We start from the raw sequence: 21506 nt of genomic DNA, 5'->3' as shown, positions 1-21506 counted from the left end.
GCCATAGCCCTCACGTAGACTGCGCACGCGCACTCCGGCTAGCTGCCTTCGGTCCGGCTCCCTTCGTTTCCTCAATCCTAGCGGAGACGAACTATTGCAAAGAAGGGCGGGGTCTCCGTGTGCGTGTGGCAGCGTGAGGGCGGGGCTTATGGACCAGAGGAGGAGCGCCGTGGGGGCGGGGCCTGTGTGCGCGAGGCGGGACGGGGGCGGGGCCACAGTCGGGGCACCCGGGCCATGGCCGCCGCGGATTCTGAGGTGGGTGAGTGAGGGAGGGAGGGAGGGAGGAAAGGACGGGCGGAGGGACCACGGGCGGGCGGGGGCCGCGGGGCCGTTGGCGGCTAGGCAAGGCGGGGGCGGGGCGCGGCGCGGCCTCCTCTGGCTTAGGTCTGGCCCGCGGACCGCCGCCAACGGCCCTGCTGCTCCTCCCCCGGGCCTGGCCAGATCGGTCCGCGCCGGGCCGCTTTGTGTGTGTGTGCGTGCGAGTGTGCGTGCGTGTGTGTGTGTGTGTTCGCGCGTGCCCGCAGGGCTGGGCGGGGGGGCGGGGGAACGACTACGAGCACGGCCGCTGCTCCCGCGCCGCCCCTCATCCGGTCGTTCGCCGGCGGAGTTAAAGGCCCGGCTACGCGCGCAGTCGGGCACCCCTCCCCCGCTCGCCGCCTGTCCGGCCCGCGCTGCCCGCGAGGCAGGCTGGGGAAGATGCCCTGGCTTGGCTTCCCCCTCCCCCATACTTTCTCCCCAAGGCCACAGGGTCTTTCTTCCCCTCCCTTCCCATCCTCACTCTCCCTATTCTCTCCACCCCTTCCCTTCCTTTCTCTCCCCTCCCCCATTCCATTCCCATCCCATCCCACCCTTCCCATCCCACCCCGTTTCATCCCATCCCCCACCCCATCCCATCATCCCATCTCATCTCATCTCATCCCATCCCATCCCATCATCCCATCCCATCCCATCCCATCCCACCCCATCCCATCCTTTCTCTTTTCATCCCCTGTTGGCGTGGTACACATGAGCCTTGGTGTGCTGCCAGAAAGTAAAGTTAAAAGTAAATCCCCGGGACAGAGGAGAACATCTGTATCTAAAAGAGTTCCAGGGCTTTGGAATGGGGAGAGGCAGCTTCAGGGTTAGACCCAATATAGAAAGGACTGAGAACCTTCAAAAGACAAAAAAGAGTAGGGAGGGCAGGTAGTAGAGAAGACTATGTGATCAGTCGATGGGCAGTGCTCATTCCCGAATATACTTAAGACAAGCATGAGACTGAATTGGTTGGAGAATGGAGACTTAACTCTTGTTTGAGTTATTCCTTGTGTTGACCTTTCATGGGATGTAATGAAATGCTGAACATCACTTTTAATGAATAGGTGGATATAAGTCTAATAACACTTCATAGAGACAATACTCTTTATTTTTGGGGACAAACAAGATTGCACCATTGCACAATTTTTATCTGGAGATAAAACCGAACTGATTATAACCTAATCAGAGGCAAAATACTTTCCAGTATCTCCTGTGAACAAATTTGTCTTTCTCTTTTGCCCATTCTTACAGATAGAGAAGTGATTTTTTTTTTTTTTTTGACATGTAGAGTTCATAAAATTGAATTTTTTATTGAGGTCTCATCACTAGGGCTTGTTGAGTGCACTATCAAATTTCATTTTAGGGGAAAGGGGATTTCATGCAAGCTCACAAATGGTCTATCCTATCTTTGAAATGACCCTAAAGCTTAGCAAAATTCATTGTTGATAACATCGTGCAAAGAATTAACTATGTAAGTCCCCTCTACAAGTGCTCACATAATCTTATTTAGGTGGTATTAACCTATGGGATGAATTCATCTCAAGTGCCCAAAGGAGCATTTAAAGAATGCTTTGGGGCATTATGTAATAGTCATAGATTTGAAATTAGAAGACCACAGTTTGAATCATGTTTTCCTAAATTTTATTGGTTTTAAAGATTAGTAAGTTATTTTCCGAGCCCCAATATTATGTGTAAAATTGACATACTTGCTTTACCTTTCATAGAGGAATAATTTTGAGGTGGTACTTAAAATATTTTATAATTATGAATCCATGGACATTCCCTGTCTCTCCTCTTGTAACCATACTACCAAAGAATTATCTTGTGCCATAGACTACCAAATCTTGCTATGTTAGATCCTTCTTTGATATAATGATAACTTTTTTTTCCCCATGAGATTTCATCTCTGGAGAATTCTCTGTTGTTGAAAACTACTGCTACTAATAGAGATCATTAATTTTTCTGAAATTTATAGTTTAATAGAACTGCCTTGTGAACATTGAGGCATACACACATGGGCAGATAGCCAGTATCAAAAGCTGGGCTTTAATCTAGGTTGTCATGACTCTAAGGCCCAAACTTTTGGATTTGGATAAGCTACTGTCCCTTCAGCATATTCTTAATCACATATAATAATGGCTATTTAAGTGCTTAACATAGTGTTTGTGAGGCTAGTTTATTTCTTTGCACTTGATAGACACTTAATATTTTTGATAGTATAATAATGTAAAGAAAAAAGATGTATCCACAGCAAAATTGAAAATTGCCTTTGTTAGATATTGCAAGGTCTGCATTATTGTATTGGTTTATTGAAAAATGGATTTGTATAGGATTCTGTGAACTTTTTTTTAATATACTATAGTCAATGGAGCAAAAATTGTTTCAAGTTGTTTCTGTCAGAATCTGGGCAAATCAACCCCACATAACTTTTTTTTTTTTTTTTGTGCTGAGGCAGTTGGAGTTACCAGACTTGCCCAGAATCACACAGCTAGGAAGACTTAAGTGTCTGAGGTAACATTTGAACTCGGGTCCTCCTGACTTCAGGGCTGATGCTCTGTCTACTGTACCACCTAGCTGCCCCACCCTCCCACATATGCCCCACATAATTTTTAAGACAATAATTTGTAGACCATTTTTCCTCTTTGCTTTGGTAGAGGCAGTTTCCTCAAAGGGAAAATTGTAGGGAGTTCCCTATAGTTATCAAGTGACAAGTCTTAACCACATAAAAAGGGAGTAGGATATTTTCAATATAGTACTTATTTGGGACAACCCTCAGAATATTAATTCTAGAATCCAATTCTTAGAGTGGGAAGGGATCTCTTTAACAGTTACATAGTTCAGGATATAACTAAAACATAGTAAACCCTCCAGGAAGCCCTTCTTTACTCCCCTTCCTCTCCTCCTTTCCCTCTCTCCCCCATGAACTTAAGTTCTGTTTTTATATATACAGTGAGAGAGGACTTGTGAGGTGGTTCTTTATATTTTGTCTTTGGACAGCTCTGGTTGTTAAGCAAGTGTCATAATTGAAGATTTCCATAATCATGTAATTTAATTTTTATGCTATTTTTGTAATCTATATTTGGGAAGTATTATCCATATCTTCCATCTGTGCAAGGCAGTCTGTAATCTACTCCAGTCGTAACATTTGCTTTTTCACTCTTTATTTCCTTACACTTTCTCAAATTGTGATTCCTCTGTGTGTGTGACTCCTTGACAAGTAGTGCTACTCTTTTTGCCCCTTCTATCAGATCTGTTTCTTTTGTATAAATATTTCCATCATGATATTCTCTGCAAGCTCTGTCACTAAGTCCATGACATTTGTGAAGATTATTAACCTCTTCCTATTTATTAATATATTAAATGTTTTGATTATTATATACTGGTTTGTAAAGATGTGTTAATCCTCCTTTTTTGTCAGTTATTTTGTCCTCTGAGCATCTTCTCTATACTTTCTTTCATGCCTTTTTGTGCCTGTGTTGATGGATTCTTTTCCACCCCCAATTTATAGCTTCCTAATCATATTTCATACTCAGCCTTCATGATCTTAATTATTTTTCTAGCCTTATTCTGGCTCTAACAACATGAGGATTTGAATCCCAGATTCTCTAAACTAAACTCAGCACTCTTTCCACTGTGCCACCCATTTTCTGGATGTGGGACAGAAACAGCACTTGTAGATGTATAGATCAGGATTTTTTTTTTTTTTTTGAGGCAATTGGGGTTAAGTGACTTGCCCAAGGTCACACACCTAGGAAGTATTAAGTGTCTGAGGTCAAATTTGAACTCAGGTCCTCCTGACTTCAGGGCTGGTGCTCTATCTACTGTGCCACCTAGCTGCTCCTAGGATTTGTTTTTCAGTCATGCTATTTATGTAGTCTTAGATACATGACAAACTTCTGTGGGTCTGTTTTTCAATATGTAAAATGAAAAGATTGGGCTAGGTGACTGATCTTTTAGATCCCACTCTTTATTCTCTTTATTTTTCTTTCTTTTCAAGAGTTACAACTTTTAATTGGAAAAAGACTTGAAAACAGTACTTGTACTCAGAACGTCTTTGGTTTTACTGTCGTCCTGGACATGATCACTTCATAATCACTACCAATTTTTTTAAAAAGGCATTTTAGTTGTTTTAATTTATTTCCACATAAACCAGAAGAAATCAATGATGCCTTAAGTAGAATTTGTTTTGTCTCAGAGGCCACAGTTTGGTAATACTGCTCGATCTCCATGTGTTCTGCTCTCCAAATAGTTCCCTCTTTACCAGTCAATAGGCTTATTATCCCAATTCATTTATTTTTTTCTTACTTTCAAAGTGCAGGTTTTCTTATATGTGCTGATTTCTATGGATCCTTCTTGTTCTGTGTTGTAAAAAAAGGTAAGAGTCAGATCTTACAGAAGAACCTAATAGTTTGTAACTAAAATCTGTCCTTTTTCATCTTTAATGTGTTTTTCCACTGCCAGTAATTCAATTGAACAAATGTTTAGAAAGTGCCTAATCTGTGTAAAGTTAGGTGCACTAAGTGTTGATGAAGCAAAGGCAAAAATGAATGTTTTGCCTCTTCATCTTGGACTGTCAGAATGCTTTGTTCCTTTTAAAGGTAAGCTGAAGGACTACCTTCTACTTTAGGTCTTTCCAGATCCTTCCTCTCATCTGTTAGCTGCCATCTCCCAAAAAGTTACTTTGTATTTATCCTGTATTTATTCAAGTATGTATACTTTGTTTCTTTTGATAATAATAAGCTCTATGGGCTGAGAATTGTTTTTGGTCTTTGTATGTCTGATGTGGAGCACAGTGACAGTAGTTGTTTAATGAAGTATGTTGATTGCTTGAAATGGTCCTTGCCCTGAAGAGTTTATATTGTATCTTCTTGATTCTGGTTTTGATAACCATCTGTTTCAAAATATTTATTTTTTACTTTGTTCGTAGGTTATTTCTTTTTTTCTTAAAGCAGTTTTGGCACTTTCTAGAGTGATCAGATCCTATCCTATCCAGGCCTTTGTGTTCTGTGTGAACCTTGTTGATGTCTTCCCATAAGTCCTCTACAGGGGGTTGCATTCAATACACTAGGAGCCTTTTTTTAAGACTAGGAGTTCTTAAATGGGAGGGGGATGGGGAAATCTATAAACTTGATTTTAAAAAAATTGATGATCCTCTCAGTATAATTGGTTTCTTTTGCAATTGTTTGTATATTATGCATTTAATAACATTATTCTGAGTCAGGGTACATAGATTTCACCAGGCTGCCAGAGGTCTGTGACACACAAAAAAGGCTAAGAACCCCTATTTTAGACCTTTGCACATTGTGTGGAGATATCAGTAAAGCACATGGGTTATCCATCAATTATCTTTTGTTCTCACAGCATGGCTAACCAAACTCTTTTTCAATCATGAAAAGGAAATCTGACTATATCCTTTACACCACTTCACCCATGTCATTCTTTCTTGGTATTATTCTGCAGCCTATTCATGCCCATTAAGCACCTCTCCATTGACCTTCTGATGACCTCCAATTTAAATCTTTGGAAACTGGTTTTCTAAAGTGGAGCTATGTAGCATCACTAGTAAAATATTGTTGTTAAAAAGATGGCTTGCTGTTTCTGTGAAGAATTTGGGGTGGTTAAAGGCACTATCCAATTTTCCAAATGTAATCCAGCCTATTCTTTGTCAATTTAATTCTAGTGCTTATTTGTTATTCATCTAGTGTCTATTGTGTGTACACACACACACACACACACCCTCAGCCCTTCTCACTAGGGACTGCCTGGATTTGTCTTTTCTTGTGGAGATTGTCTTACTAATATCTTTGGTTATTGAATTCATTTTGGAAGCTTTGCAGTGTTTTAGAAATTAACAAAATCAGCACAATTTCATTTGTAACCAAAAGCAGTTGGCATAATTGACTTTCATTTCAGCTATATGTTGGACATCATCCACCACAGTTGCAGACATCTTGGCAAGCACTGGTTTTTATTAATCAGAGGATTACTAAAATTATCTTATATGACTTTAATACATGGGGAGACTATATAAGAATTGTTAAAAATCTACCTAATCTACCTGCTAATATAGTAAAGAAGTAAGCTCATTGGAATATTTAGTCACCATACCTTTCAATAAATTTATGAAAGTATAAGATATTGTCTGTTTCTGATAATTAAGTTTTCTTCTCAAACTCATTAAGAATGCCACTGGTGGAGAAAACAGCTTATAGAAATTTTAACATGGGTTTTTTTTTTTTCCCCCTTTTTCATGTTTTGGCTATTTGTTTTGTTATTCTCTAGTTTCAGTTTTGAATGCTCTGAAGTTGAACAGGTTTAGTTGAATCAGTAAGTTTTCTGTAAACTTTTCTGCCCCAATCAATCATTAAATATTACTGAGCATCTACTGTGTATTAGGTAGAGTTGCTAGATGTGCAAGTAAAAAGAATGAAACAATGCCTACTCAAGAACCTTACATTCTAATACAGGGCATAAATGCATATGTAAATATATATATATCTATATAGCACAAATAGAAAATTAATAAATACAGATATATATATATATATATGTATATATATATATGTATATATATATATATATACACACACACACACACACAAAGTTGTTAAATATAAAAAGGTTTAAGAGGGAGAATATTATTAGTTGGTGGCATCAGAAAGGCTTTATGCTAAAGTTAGAGTTTGGCTTTTAAAAGAACAGAGAACTTTATGAGGTAAAGAGGAAATTCAGTTTAGGCATGTAGGCTAGCTATTTCAAAGGCAGATAAAACAAGAAATATAGTGTTTTGTATGAGAATAGAGAAAGTTCTTGGCTGAATTTGAAGAGTGTGAGAGGAAAGAACAATGCCCACTGAGGCTAGGAAAAATAGGTTAGGACCATGTTATACAGGGATTTGAAAGCCTATATAAGGATATAAATGTAGCCATTTCTATTTGATCCTAAAAGCAATAGGAAGTCACTGGAGTTGAGTGGTGGAGTCACATGGTCAGTGCTTAAGGAAAATTTCTTTGGCAGAGATACCCATCAGGAGACTATTGCAAGAATGTAGGTGAGAGGTAATGCCTGAACTTAGAAGGTAGCCTTTTTAATGAAGTCCTTGGGTATTAAAGTATAGATTCATTTAATTTGGAAGGTCTTATTCGGTTTGTTGTAGAGTTTTTCCACTTCCTCAGTTTCAGCTATATATAAATATTGATGCATAAACTGAAATTAACTTCATGATTGTCTTTTTGAAACTTCTTTTCAAGAGTTCCAAATAGGAAGTGATCAGGTGGCTTATGAAATTATGTTTCCTGTTGTCTTCAGATACACAGTAAAACAAACTCTACTAATTCCTGTATTTGCTTTTCTCTTGGGAAACCAGTGAGTCATCCTTCTATTAGCATCAACTTCTTTTTGTTATGGTTTCATTTATAGTGAGATTGTTAATATTGATATGATTCAGTTCCTCCAGTAATATAGCTTATTGGGTCCAGGATAAGATCATGTGTTTAGAGTACCAACAATTAAGTTAATATTTATAATTGGTTAAAAACCTGTGCTTTTTAATATCATTTATCCTTTCTCCTCAGTATTTTGTATTTTATTTTTGGATTACTATGGCCAAATAATGCATTGTTAAATGAGTGGCCTACTGATGAGGATTCTCTTTGTGTACCAGTGAAAAGCAAACATGGTTTGTTGATAAGACCATGCTTAAAATCTTTTTAGAATGGTGTCATCTTCCAGAGTTTATATAAACTTATGGATAACCTTCAACAAGCCAGAGTCACTTTTATGTCATATTGAAGTATAGAACTTGCTTTATTTAAAGCACATTTTTTTTTGGGGGGGGGGGTTCATCTTGAAAAACTCTTGTTTAGAAAAAGCATAGTTTATAGGTAAAAGTAACTATTGTGTTATATCTCCTTTACCATCTTAGCTCTGCCTTACTATTAATTATTTCTTAGTCATTGATTGTAGGTTAATAGAAATTATACTGGACTATCAGAAGACCTAGACTCAAAACATAGTAGGCTTTGGCACCCTGGAGAAGCCACTTAAAATCTCTGAGTCTTGTAGCCAAATTACTCAACAAATATTTAGTGCCTATTACAGGCCAAACTGTGCAATGACAAAGATGATAATGAAACAGTTCCTACTTTCAAGGACCTTTCATGCTTTTAGGCATACTTGCAAACAGTAAATAGTTGACACTGAAATAATCAGTTAATAGGCATTTGTTAAGTGCTTAGTGTATGCCAGATGCTATACTAAGGAGGATGAACTTTATTCACAGAGAAGTAAATATAAGAAATATGCCAAATATTCCCAATATACCAAAAAAATATCCCTAAGTGATGATTTGAGGAGTACACTAATAATTGGAGGGATTCAAGAAGCGTCTCTTAGCATCTTAGAGATGAGCTTTGAATGGAATTAAGAGCTCTCATTTCTGTTATTTCTTTGAACTTTTTGAAGTTATAGATGTATCTATGTCTGACATTTCCCTCCTTAACTATTATGCTTGCCTGTTGCAAGGTTCTTACTACTTTTTACTTCACCAACCGGTCATCTTTCCTTGGTTACAATCACTGTAGGTTCAGAGCATTCCTTCAGCGTGTCTTATCTCTCCAATCTAACATTGGTTACATTTGGTTAAGCCAAACTTGCTTTCTTATTGTTTCTTACACAATACACTATATTTCTCTGAATTTGCTAATTTCTCTGATCTTTTTTCCCTTGCTTAGAATGCTTATTTTCTTCTGTCTCTTAGAATCCCTAATTTCTTTCAAACTCAGCTCAGACATCTCTTATATGAGGCCTTTTTTGATCTTTCCTGTTGGTAGTGACTTCCACTTTCCTGAGATTTCTGCTTTACCTGTTATCTTGTATTTATTTTGAATATATGTTCAATGTATGTTGAATGTATGTTGCCTCCCTTTATGAAATGTAAGCTCCTTGAGAGCAAGGGACAACTTCATTTCTTATCTTTGTATTTCTAGAGCCTAGCAAAATGTCTGATGCATATTAGATAGATACTTTTAAAATTATTTTAAAAAAAGTTTATTAAAATCTTTTGTTATTATATCACTCACATTTCTGGACCTTCTGTTAAGAGAGCTGTTTCTTATTACAAAGAATAAAAATAAGAGAAAGAAATAGTTCAGCAAAACTAACCAACATATCAAAAAGTACACCTGTTGCCATTTACTTCTGAAAAAAGCAATTTATACTTTCTTGTTTTTCTTCTTTAGATTCAGACTTGGTCATTTAATATGATAGTATTTAGTGTTGATGTTTTGTTGTTCTTGTTCACTTTTATATTATTGTAATCATTGGGTATTTTTGTTTGTTTGTTTTTCTTCACTTTGTATTAGTTCCCATTAAATCTTAACATGCTTCTCTGTATTGATTGTTATTGTACATCAGAATTCCATGCATTCATATAGTAGAAGATATTTAACCATTTCCAATTCAATGACCATCATTATTTCCATTTCTTTGTTATAATAAGGTGTCACTTCAGACTTGTTATGCCTCAGAAAACCTTTTCATCTTGAAACATCACTTCGTTCTGGAACTCAGACCTCCAAAGTATTTTCTGCCCCTTCCTTTGATTGGAATGTGGTGGACACTTCGAGGACTTTCATTTAAGGAAGACACATAGGCTAGCTTTCTTTTCATTTCCCATCAGGCTACAGTCCACTAAACTTTTCCGTCATATCCCTGGATAAAGATCCATCCCCCGCTTCCCCCTGTTGAAAATTTTATTTTTTATTTTAGTTGCATCAATTTTGTTTATGCAAAAGCTTTAAATTTCACATAATGAAAATTTTCTACTTGTATCTTTTATAATTTTTTCAATCCTTTGTTTAAGAATTCATGCTGTATTTATGACTGTGAAAAGTATTTGGTTTTGGTTCTCCTCAATTTTTTTCATCTTTAATAGCCAAGGCATATATATTTTGAGTTTATTATAGAATATTTTGCAAGATGTTGATATAACTCTACTCCTTTCCAATCTGCTTTCCAGTTTTTGTCAGCATTGAATTATTTGAAGCTCTTTAGTTCTGATTTGACTATTCTGCTGATTTGTTTTTCTATTTTTATTTTTATTCTTAATTTTCCCCCCCTGAGGCTAGGGTTAAGTGACTTGCCCAGGGTCACACAGCTAGGAAGTATTAAGTGTCTGAGACCAGATTTGAACTCGGGTCCTCCTGAATTCAAGACTGGTGCTCTATTCACTGCTTTTCTATTTTTAAAATCAATTCTAAACAGTTACAATGATTACTCCTGAGTAATATAGTTTGGAATCTGAAGGAACTATTTTCCCTTTATTCTTACTTTTTTCTCCTAATTTTCTTTAAAATTCTAGGAAAATCCAAGCAACAAAATAAAAAATGAACAGTGAATTTGCAGCAGAGAAGAGATAAAAATAATTATTAGAAGCCGTTACATTCAATTAGAGGCCAATAAAATTGAAATTTGAAAGGAAATAGAGAATTATACAAAAAATATAAAATACTCAAGGGTCACCAAGTAGAGATATTTATTGTCGTTCAGTCATTCTCTTGTGTCCAACTCTTCATGATCTCATGGATCATAGCACACTAGGCTATTCTATCTTCCACAATTTCTTGAAGTCTGTCCAAGTTCATGTTTGTGCTTTCATGTTACTATCTATCCATCTCATCCTCAGCCATCTCTTTTCTTTTTGTCTTCAATCTTGTGTCCTTTTTTTCATTATGTGGCCAGAGTATTTAAGTTTTAACTTTAGTATTTAACCTTCCAGTGAATAGCTTGAATTAATTGAAGTGTTGACTAATTTGATCTTTTTGCTATCTCAAAAGTCTTTTTCTACTACCACATTTTGAAGTATTGATTCTGTGGTATTCAACTTTCCTTGTAGTCCAACTTTTGGAGTCATATGTTACTATTAAAAAAAATCATATCTTTGACTATATAAATCTCTCTGTCAGTTTTCCTTCAAAGGAAGTTTTCCTTTCCTTCTAAGGAATAAGCCATGGATTTACATGGCTGCAGTCACCTTCATAGTGTTCTTTGAGCATAAGAATATAAAATCTGACATTGCTTCCATTTCTTCCTCTATTTGACAGGAAGTTATTGGACAATTTGCCAAGATCTTAGCTTTTTTGATCTTAAATTTCATTTTTCTTTTACACATTTTTTGCTTTTACACTTACTCTCTTTTTTCATCCTCATCAAGAGACTTCTTATTCCTCTTCCCTTTCTACTGTCAAGAGTGATATGGTCTGCAAATCTGAAATTGTTGATAGTTCTCCTGGAAAACTTGGTTCCCACCTTTTGATTTATCCAAGTTAGCATTTCATATAATGTAATATGCATATAAATTAAATAAATAAGGTGTCAATAGAAATCATTATCCTTTTCCTGTATTAAACTAATCAATTGTTCCATAGTTCATTCTAAGTGTTGCTTCTTGGCCCCTCATACAGGTTCCTCAGGAGATAAAATAATCTGTTAATTTCCATCTCTTCCAGAACTTGCTACATTTTATTGTGATCCACGTAGTCCCACGCCATAGTGTCGTCAAGAAGCAGAAGTAGATGTTTTTCTGGAACTCTTTTGCTTTTTCCACAATCCTGTAAATGTTGATAGTTTGATCTCTAGTTCCTTTTCCTCTTTGATTACCAGCCTATTCTAATAATTTTTAGTTCACAATATTGCTAAACTCTAGCTTGAAGAATCTTAAGCATAACCTTGCTGATATGTATAAAAGAGTGCAGTTGTTTCATAACTTGAACATTCATTCCTTGGCATGAATTTTCCTTTTTTGGTGGATCTTTTATAGTTCAGTTTTCTTTTCTGAAATTGGAAATAGGAAAACAAATAGTCCAATTTCAGAAAGGGAAATTGAATTAATTATAAAGGAACTACCAAAAGAGAAAAATTAATTAATTTACAGCAAAATTCTATCTACTTTTAAAGCATAGTTAGAAATACTCTTCCAAGCTCCTTTTATAAGACAATAATATAGTCCTAATACTTTAATCATGAAAGAAAAAAACCAGAGACCTCTTGGCCAATATTTAATGAATATTAGTTAAACATTTTTAATGAAATATTAGCAAAATGATTTCAGCAGTTGATCCAAAAAAATCAAAAGATTAAATGGGTTTTTATAACACTGATGCAAGGGTGATTCAATAATATGAACACAATTAAGAGAATTATTAAAGACAAAAACATCTAAAATGACAGGATAGTATTAGAAGAGGAAAAAGTCTTTCACAAATTATTGTGTTAATTTATGCTCAATACCCCATAATGTAAAGGGTTAATATGAATTTTTTAATAGGATAAATATTATATGCAATGGAGAAACATTAGAAACTTCTAGTTAATTCAGTGGCAAAGTAAGATTGTCTTCTTTACCTGATATTATTTGATTTAGTTCTAGAAATCAAAAGCCTAAAAATACATATAATGGGAGAAAACAATTCCTATTTGCTCAAGAGTTAATGCTTTCATTATAGAATTCTGGGTGGGATTCAGCAAAAGAACTAATTGAGACAGTAGTTTCAATTAAAAAAGCAATTACAAAATAAATCTATAAATGTCATTAGCATTTCTCCATATGAATCCATGAGGGATAAAAAGGGAAGTTCCATTCAAAATAACTATAAAATACGTGGGTCACTCTAACAAACTACATTGCGTACTTATATTGGATAATTACAAAATAATTCTTAAATGTTATCTCTTTTGCCTTTCTTTGTATTCTCAGCCTGGTACCTGGCTTGGTAGATGCTTAATAAAATTCTTATTGAATGATTATTTTATAGTCTATGTTTGGAAAGTACTTTACATATTTATCTCATTTGATTTCACAACAATCCCGAGATATATGTGTTATCATTATCTCTATTCTTAGATGAGGAAATTGAGATTGAGAGAGGTTTAATCAGTTAATGATGACTTGCCCAGGGACAGACAAACTAGTCTAGGGTTTTTGGTGAGATAAAGAACAACTTAAATGATTGGAGTTTTGTTTAAGTATTTAAGACTGGGACATAACTGCTGTAATAAAATGAGTACTACTGCAATTAATTTGTGGATTTAATGCTATTTACCCTAACTGCCAAGAAGATTTTTTATAGTGCTAGACAGAATAATATTCATTTAGAAGAATAAAAACAAAATTAATGGCTTTTGGTTTATTCTAAGAGTCATAGAATGGTATATGTTCACTGAATTAGCTGTGGTTAGATATACTGTGATGAAGTCACAAATGGCTGTTGTTTATATGCACTTAGAAATAAGCTTATTTTTGGTAGTACCTTCTCTTAAAAACCTCTTCCCAGGATTTTTTTTTTTTTAAAGATGTAATGAATATTAGAAATATTAGTCACTTGCTACTCTTATCCCTTTCTCCCTGACCAATTCAAATCCTAACCTCAATTCAAATCCTAACCTCAATTTCTTCTTCTCTTCTTCTTCTTTTTTTTTTTTTTTTTTTTTTTTTTTTTTTTAATTATAGCTTGTTATTGACAAAACGTACGCATGGATAATTTTTCAACATTGACCCTTCTAAAAACTTCTGTTCCAACTTTTCCCCTTCTTTCCCTTCCCTCTCCTAGATGGCAGGTAGTCCCATACATGTTAAATATGTTAAAGTATATGTTAAATATAATATATGTATTCATATTTATACAGTTATCTTGCTGCACAAGAAAAATCGGATTTAGAAATAATCCGGGAAGAAAAAGAAAAATGCAAGCAAACAATAACAGAAAGAATATAAATGCTATGTTGTAGTCCCACACTCATTTTTCAGTGTTCTTTCTCTGGGTGTAGGTGGTTCTGTTCATTATTGATCAATTGGAACTGATTTGGATCCTCTCATTGTTGAAGATAGCCACTTCCATCAGAATTGATCCTCATATAATAGTGTTGTTGAAGCATATAATGATCTGCTGGTTCTGTTCATTTCACTTAGTATCAGTTCTTGTAAGTCTCTCAGACCTCTCTATCTTCATTCTGCTGGTCATTTCTTATAGAACAATAATATTCCATAACATTCATATACCAAAATTTATTTTGCCATCCAGTTGGTGGGCATCCATTCAATTTCCAGTTCCTAGCCACTACAAAAAGGGCTGCCACAAACATTTTTGCACACCCTTTCCCTTCTTCAGTATCTTTTTGGGATATAAGCTCAGTAGTAACACTGCTGGATCAAAGGGTATGCATAGTTTGATAACTTTTTGAGCATAATTCCAAATTGCTCTCCAGAATGGTTGGATCCGTTCACAATTCCACCAACAATGCATCAATGTCCCAGTTTTCCTGCGTCCCCTCCAACATTCATCATTGTTTTTTCCTGTCATCTTAGCCAATCTGAGAGGTATGTTGTGGTATCTCAGAGCCTAACCTCAATTTCTGACTAAGTTCTGTTCCTTCTCTGAGCAGACCTACCCTATCAGTCATATCATTGATGATTGTTTTTTGTGAGTGTTAGGCTAAGCTATAAGGTGAGGAAATAAAGCTGTTTCATTTTAATGTATGAGTGAGTTAATTTTTCCTACTGTCTAAAAAGACAATGGACTTTGTTGCTTTAGAAAATTATTTGCAGAGGACAGAGACTCAAGGCTGAGGACTCAGATGCTTTTTAGCTTGTGAAAAAGGTATAGCAAGCTCCAGAGTAGCAAATAGAACTTCTCTTTTCTCTTTTGGGGAGGTAGAGCCAAAAAGACAACTGCTATTCTGGTTGGGATGCATTTCACTATTCCTTACTGAAGTGTTAACCTTAGATGGAATATTGTCCATTTTCAGTCCATAAGTTTGAATATGAACCTAATAGAGGGACTGTTTTATATCATAAGATAGAAGGAAAGGGAGAGAATGTAAAATATTTTTGGGGTAGTTGCTTGCTAGACTCATCTACTTTCCACCATGAAATTTCTATAGTAGAATATTGTTTTGTCTGGTGTGACAATTTTTTTTTTTTCAAAATATATGCATGGATAATTTTTCTACATTAACCCTTGCAAAATTTTGTGTTCCAATTTCCCTCACTTCCTCTACCCCTTCCCCAGATGGTAAATAGTCCAATATTTATTAAATATGGGAGAAATATATGTTAAATCCAATATATGCATACATATTTATACAACTATCTTGCTGCACAATAAAAATCAAATCAAACAGGAAAAAATGAGAAAAAATAAAATGCAAGCAAAGAATAACAAAAAGAGTTCAAATGCTATGATGTGATCACACTCAGTTCCCACAGTCCTCTCTCTGGGTGTAGATAGCTCTCTTTATCACAAGATCATTGGAACTAGTGACAAGGTTTTGTAATAAAGATTGTAAAGTAGTCAAAAATTGATTTAAAAACTAGAGGTAGACTTTAATTACTTTGGGTAATCTTTACAAAAATAATTATGTTGGACATTAAGTGCTGTCTCCACCCCCACCCCCCTTTTGGTAAACTTCAGCATTTTAGAATTGTGAAGTATCTAAAGGACTATTTGGGATGGCTGAGTGGGAGTGATTTGACATTTCAAATTTTGTTTTTCTCTCTGCTGTGAATTCTATGTTTAAGACAAATTGGACTATTCCATCATCATCTTCCATGTATTCTCACTGGACAAATGAGCAGCCTCCCCTTTCTCTTCCTCTCCCCTTAAATACCTGGAATGTATTCCTTAATCATTTAAGCATCTTGGATTCCTTGCATTCCATCAATGTTTGACCCTTCTTCACCTTCAATAGCCTTCTTTGATTTCTGTAGTTGTGACTCAATATCTTTACATTGCCATGTCTTATCTATATATGTAAATTTCCCAGATGCTTAGAAACTGTCTTTGCAGTTATAAAATCAAAAATCATAGATTTGAGCTGGAAGGAAGACCATCCAAGCTACTCTTTTATAAATGAGAATATTGAGCATAATAAGAGTCTCCTAATGAAATCATAGATCTAGGACCTCATCCCCCTCCTCTTCCAAAAATAACCATCAAAACCCAACTTTTGTTTTGAGGTTTAAAAAAATTTTTTTTTTTTATTAAACAGCAAAAAATAATGTCCAGAAAATCAAGGCAATGAGGAAAGTTTGAATTAAATAAGGTGAGTCTTTTGTTTGTTGTTGAATCATTTTTTAGTCATGTCCAACTCTCCATGATTCCATTTGGGGTTTTCTTGGCAAAGGTACTGTAAAGGTTTGATGTTTTGTTCTCCAGCTCATTTTACAGATTAAGAAACTGAGGCAAACAGGATTTAGTGACGCCACGTTTTAATTCAGGAAGATAAAGACTAATTCAATCTGGATACTCTATGGTTTAAAAGAATTATTTTGATCTTTTTATTGGCATCTGTAAGCATTCTAAGTCTATAAAAAGCAAACCGTGGTAAATGCCAGTAGAAACATTGCTTTTTAGGTTCTTAATTTGCCGTTAAAAAAAAAGTTTGAAAGATTATTGTCAGAATAAGTTTAGAGATTTAAAGAAGTCAGTGGAAGGAAACATTAAATTATTTAGCGTAGAAATAACTTGGAAGACATAAGTCAGTATACAGAAATGAGGCCTGATTGTATAGAAAAATACTTAACCATGTTTTTGGGTAATGTTGCAAGGATATAGTGTGTGAGTTTAAACAGGGAACTAGGTGCTAATAAACTTTTATTTCATGGCAAGAAACTAGAAACTGAATGGATGCCCTTCAGTTAGAGAATGAATGGCTGAATAAGTTATAGTATATGAATGTTATGGAATATTATTGTTCTATAAGAAATGATCAGCAGGATGGTTTCAGAAAGGCCTGGAGAGCCTTACATGAACTGATGCTGAGTGAAATGAGCAGGACCAGGAGATCATTATATACTTCAACAACACTATATGAAGATCAATTCTGGTGGACATGACTCTCTTCAACAATGAGATGATTCAGACCAGTTCCAATGATTTTGTGATGAAGAGTGCCATCTACACCCAGAGAAAAGAATGTAGGAACTGAGTGTGATTCAAAACATAGCATTTTTACTCTTTTTGTTGTTTGCTTTCATTTTATTTTCTTTCTCTTTTTTTTCCCCTGTTTGATTTAATTTTTATTGTGCAGCAAGATAATTATAAATATGTATGCATATATTGGATTTAACATATATTTCTACTGTGTTTAACATATATTGGAGGGAGAAGGGAAAGGGGAGGGAAAATTGGAACACAAGGTTTTTCAAGGGTTAATGTTGAAAAATTATCCATGAATGTGTTTTGAAAATAAAAAGCTTCAATTAAAAAAAAAAATTAGCGACTTAAAAAAAAAAAAAGATTTTACTTCATTGAGCATGCTAATAAGATTTTACTTCATTTAAATCAGCAAATGTGTTTGGAGAATTCGCTATATGAAGAGTGCTATGTTAGGCTCAAGGGATACAAAAACAAAAACAGGACCTTTAGTGTGAAAAAGAAATAGTTAATTTAGGGGATAGTCCAGAAAATGTCTATAAAAACGATTAAAGAATCAGATCATTTTTCAGTTTGATGGACATGTATTATATTCCTAATTTCAAATAGTTGACTTGGAAACTAGAATAATAGTAATAGTGTTGGTAATTTATATTGCAGTTTATTAAGCACTGTCTTCACTGTTATAATGGGAAGAAATTTAGGCATCATTTCATCTGAAATGAGAAGATTGGATTGATGCTCTTCATCTGAAAGGACATATAGTTCAATCTCCTCATTTTACATATGAGAAAATTGAGACAACATTCCCAGGGTCACACAGTTAATAAGTACCAGAGCTACTAGCTTAAATATTCTGTCCATCTTTTAAGATGGAGTTCAAATGCTATCTCATATTTAAAGCATTTTGTAATTCACCTTATGTGTCTTCCTTATCCTTGACAGAAAAGAGTGCTTTCTTTCTTCTTTGAACTCTTGTATTATTTTGTACTCCTTTTTTACACTTTTATCCTTTATTATAGTTATTTAGGCAGAGTTTCTGTAATTAGAAGAATATTGTGGTAATGTGATAAGTCTGAAGCATTTAGAAAATAAAATTATGTTAATTTATATAATAAGTGCTTTTAGTTTAATTTTTACAAAAGAATATTTACTTCATAGCTAAAACCGCAAACATACAAACATTGACTTTCAACTTTTATTTAAAAATTTCAAAAAGTTTCTATTGGTAAGTAGAAATTGACAAATATGTAAACATGAAAGAAAAATGAAAACAGAAAATATTGATACTGTGTCTGATAAATTCCGTTATCTACTGATTATTAATCCCCTATGCTAAAGTATTATATTAATTTTAAATATGTATTAATTCATTTGTGTTTTTTTTTTGTGTGTGTGTGACATCATTTGAACATTGCCTTTGTGTGTATATGTGTTATACTTACAAATAAATGCTAATATTTCCATTTCCATATATACAGGACAGAAAAAGTAAGATATTTTAAAATGAAACTACAAATATACAATATGTACAACATTATAAATTCAGAGTTAGATGAAAAACTATCCTGCTTGTATGTGTCCTTCAAACTTTTTTCTGTTTTCTTCTTTGCATTAAAAAAAAAAAAAAAAAACAAGACTTTCTTTTCTTTTACATTCTTGGCAGCCCTATTTTTAGTCCTCCTTCTCCACCCCCCAAAATTAAACAAAAGCAAAGACTACCATGTAACAAATAAGCACAGTTAAACAATATGTGCCAGGCATTGTATAAAGTGCTTTACAATTATTGTCTTAATAGATCTAATAGGGGCTATTATTATCCCATTTTATAGAGGAGATAACTGAAGAAAACAATAGGTGATGTGATTTACTTATTATCAAGTTAGCAAGTATGTTTGAGGTACAATTTGAAATGGGGTCTTCCTGACCCCAGAGCCAGTGCTTAACACTGCACCACCTTGCAGCTTCTTTTTTATCACAATTTATTTTTCCCTTCTCTAAAATGTTGGGATATCCTCTTTTCATTTTGACTCATAGAAAATAAATTCTTGGATATTTAACATAAATGTATTTTCATAATTGTTCTTGATTACATAGTTGTAGTCAGTGAATTTATTCTTTTGCATCATTTCACTGGGCATCACTTAAAAGAATCACAGGATTTGAAAGTTTGAAGGGACTTCAGGAACAAATTTTATTTGGATAAGGTAACTATAAAATGGATTTAGATAGGAAAATGACATTGTGCTTGAGGCGTCATAGACCTTGCACTTGAAAGGAATCCCCCCTATACCATGCTTAAGTCCATCTGAAAATAGGGAACCAGCCCCCCTTTTGAGGGAACTAATTATATCTTCTTACCTCTACTTGTTAAGAAGCTTTTTTAGACATCAAAACTCAGTTTACCTTTTACCTATTTGCAATTTATACATATTCTTGTTTTTTTTCCCTCTGAATCACATAAACTAATCTAATCCTTCTTTCATATACACACAACCTTTATAGTGTTTAGGCATCTCTTCTAGATTAGACAATTCCAGATTCTTGATGTGGATTCAGGGGTCTTCACTATTCTGCTAGGTCTCCTCTAGACTTTCCCTAGTTTATCTGTATTTTTTTAATCTGTGGCAACCGTAGTAGAAAATTATATCTCAGATGTGGTCTGTCCACATATTGGGAGAATATGATGTCACTTTCTTATTCTCCAAGAGTTTAATTTATATTAGCTTTTGAAGTTATAGTTTCACCCTATTGACTCACATTAAGTTGTCACTAAAAACCCTTACATATTTTTAGATAAATTTTCTAAACTATACTTGTGAAATTGATTTCTTGAAACATAAGTTTTGTAAAGTCTCATTTAGTTTAAATAAACCAAAGTAAGAAATAATAGTGCTAGCATGTAGTAAAAAATTAATAAATACTTACTGATTTGTTGACTTAAAGTAATTGATTCAGCATAAGATGTTGAGTGGCAGCTGGTTGACACAGTAGGTAAATTCTCTGAGTTCAAATATTGTTTCAAAACACTGGCAGGGTTACCTTGGGTTACTTTATCCTGTTTGCCTCATTTTCTTCATCAGCAATACAACTAATGAAGAGTATTCTTTTTTTTTTTTTTTCCCATTTTCAATGCCATTTAATTTTCAAGTACATGTAAATATAGTTTTCAACATTCGTTTTTGTAAGACTTTGTCTTCCAAATTTTTCGCTCCCCCCTCCCCCCAAACAGCATGTAATCTGATATAGATTAAATATGTGCAATTATTTTTAAATTCATTTTCATATTTGTCATATTGTGCAAGAAAAATCAAATCAAAAGGGAAAAAAAAAACATGAGAAAGAAAGAAACAGACTAAAAGTGCAAATAGTATACTTCACTCCATATTCAATCTCCATAGTTCTCTCTGGATGCTGATGGCATTTTCCATACCAAGTCTATTGTAATTTACTTGAGTCACCTCACTGTTGAAAAGAGCCAAGTCCATCACATTGACATCAAATAATCTTGTTACTGTGTATAATGTTCTCTTAGTTCTGCTCACTTCACTTAGTATCAATTCATGTAAGTTTTTTCAGGCTTTTGTGAAATTAGCCTGCTCATCATTTCTTATTCCAATATCTTTCACATACCATAGCTTATTCAGCCATTCTCCAGTTGATGGACATCTACTCAATTTCCAGTTCCATGCCTCTACAAAAAGGATTTCTGCAAATATTTTTGCACATATAGGTGCTTTTCCCTCTTTTATGATCTCTTTGGGATACAAACCCAGTAGTGATTGATACTGCTGTATCTGAGTAGATGAAGTTTTATAGCCCTTCGGATGTAGTTCCTCAGAACAATTTTTCCTCAGAATGGCTAGATCATTTTACAACTCTTCCAACAATGCATCTGTTTCCCAGTTTTTCTACATCATGAAGGGAATTCCTAAGTCACATCAGACCTCACCTTTCCATTTTTAACCTCAGCATTTCAGGATATGTTGTTTTGTGGTACATACAAATACTAACAATTAGAATTTTTCAGAAGTGGGAAAGGATGTAATGGGAATTAGTAAATTTCCTCTTATAGAAGATTTTCAGTGAGAAAGACCTCTTATTGTTTGTGTTTCCATCTTTCTAATCTCTTAGATTGTAACCTTGGAGTCATCTTTGAGTTATGTCTCTTTTCTCAACCCTCATTCAGTTGCCAAGTCTTGTGATCTTGTTCCCTTCTTTACACTTAAATAAACTGCTACTCTAGTTCGAGTTCACTTCTCACCTGGATTATTGCAGTAT

General features: G+C 34.7%; 1 protein-coding gene across 14 annotated transcripts in view; it reads left to right on the top strand.

Annotated features, from left to right (window-relative positions):
* Positions 1-18: 18 nt before the first annotated feature.
* EHMT1 (euchromatic histone lysine methyltransferase 1) overlaps positions 19-21506 on the top strand; it is a 265726-nt gene continuing 244238 nt past the window's right edge. For 2 of the 14 annotated variants that reach the window (XM_074288987.1, XM_074288979.1), the window contains exons 1-2: positions 214-255; positions 16339-16392. Coding sequence is in view for 2 of the 14 variants with exons in the window: in XM_074288966.1 (XP_074145067.1) it covers positions 149-259 (111 nt within the window). In the remaining 12 variants the exon portion in view is untranslated. Of the gene's footprint in view, positions 260-16338; positions 16393-21506 lie in introns of all 14 variants that reach the window. The other 12 variants (XM_074288986.1, XM_074288975.1, XM_074288969.1 and 9 more) reach the window with 10 other exon arrangements.

The sequence above is a fragment of the Sminthopsis crassicaudata genome, chromosome 2 (genome assembly GCF_048593235.1).
Source record: "Sminthopsis crassicaudata isolate SCR6 chromosome 2, ASM4859323v1, whole genome shotgun sequence".
In the NCBI taxonomy this organism is placed as follows: Eukaryota; Metazoa; Chordata; class Mammalia; order Dasyuromorphia; family Dasyuridae; genus Sminthopsis; species Sminthopsis crassicaudata.
This window is presented reverse-complemented; position numbering and strand designations above follow the sequence as displayed.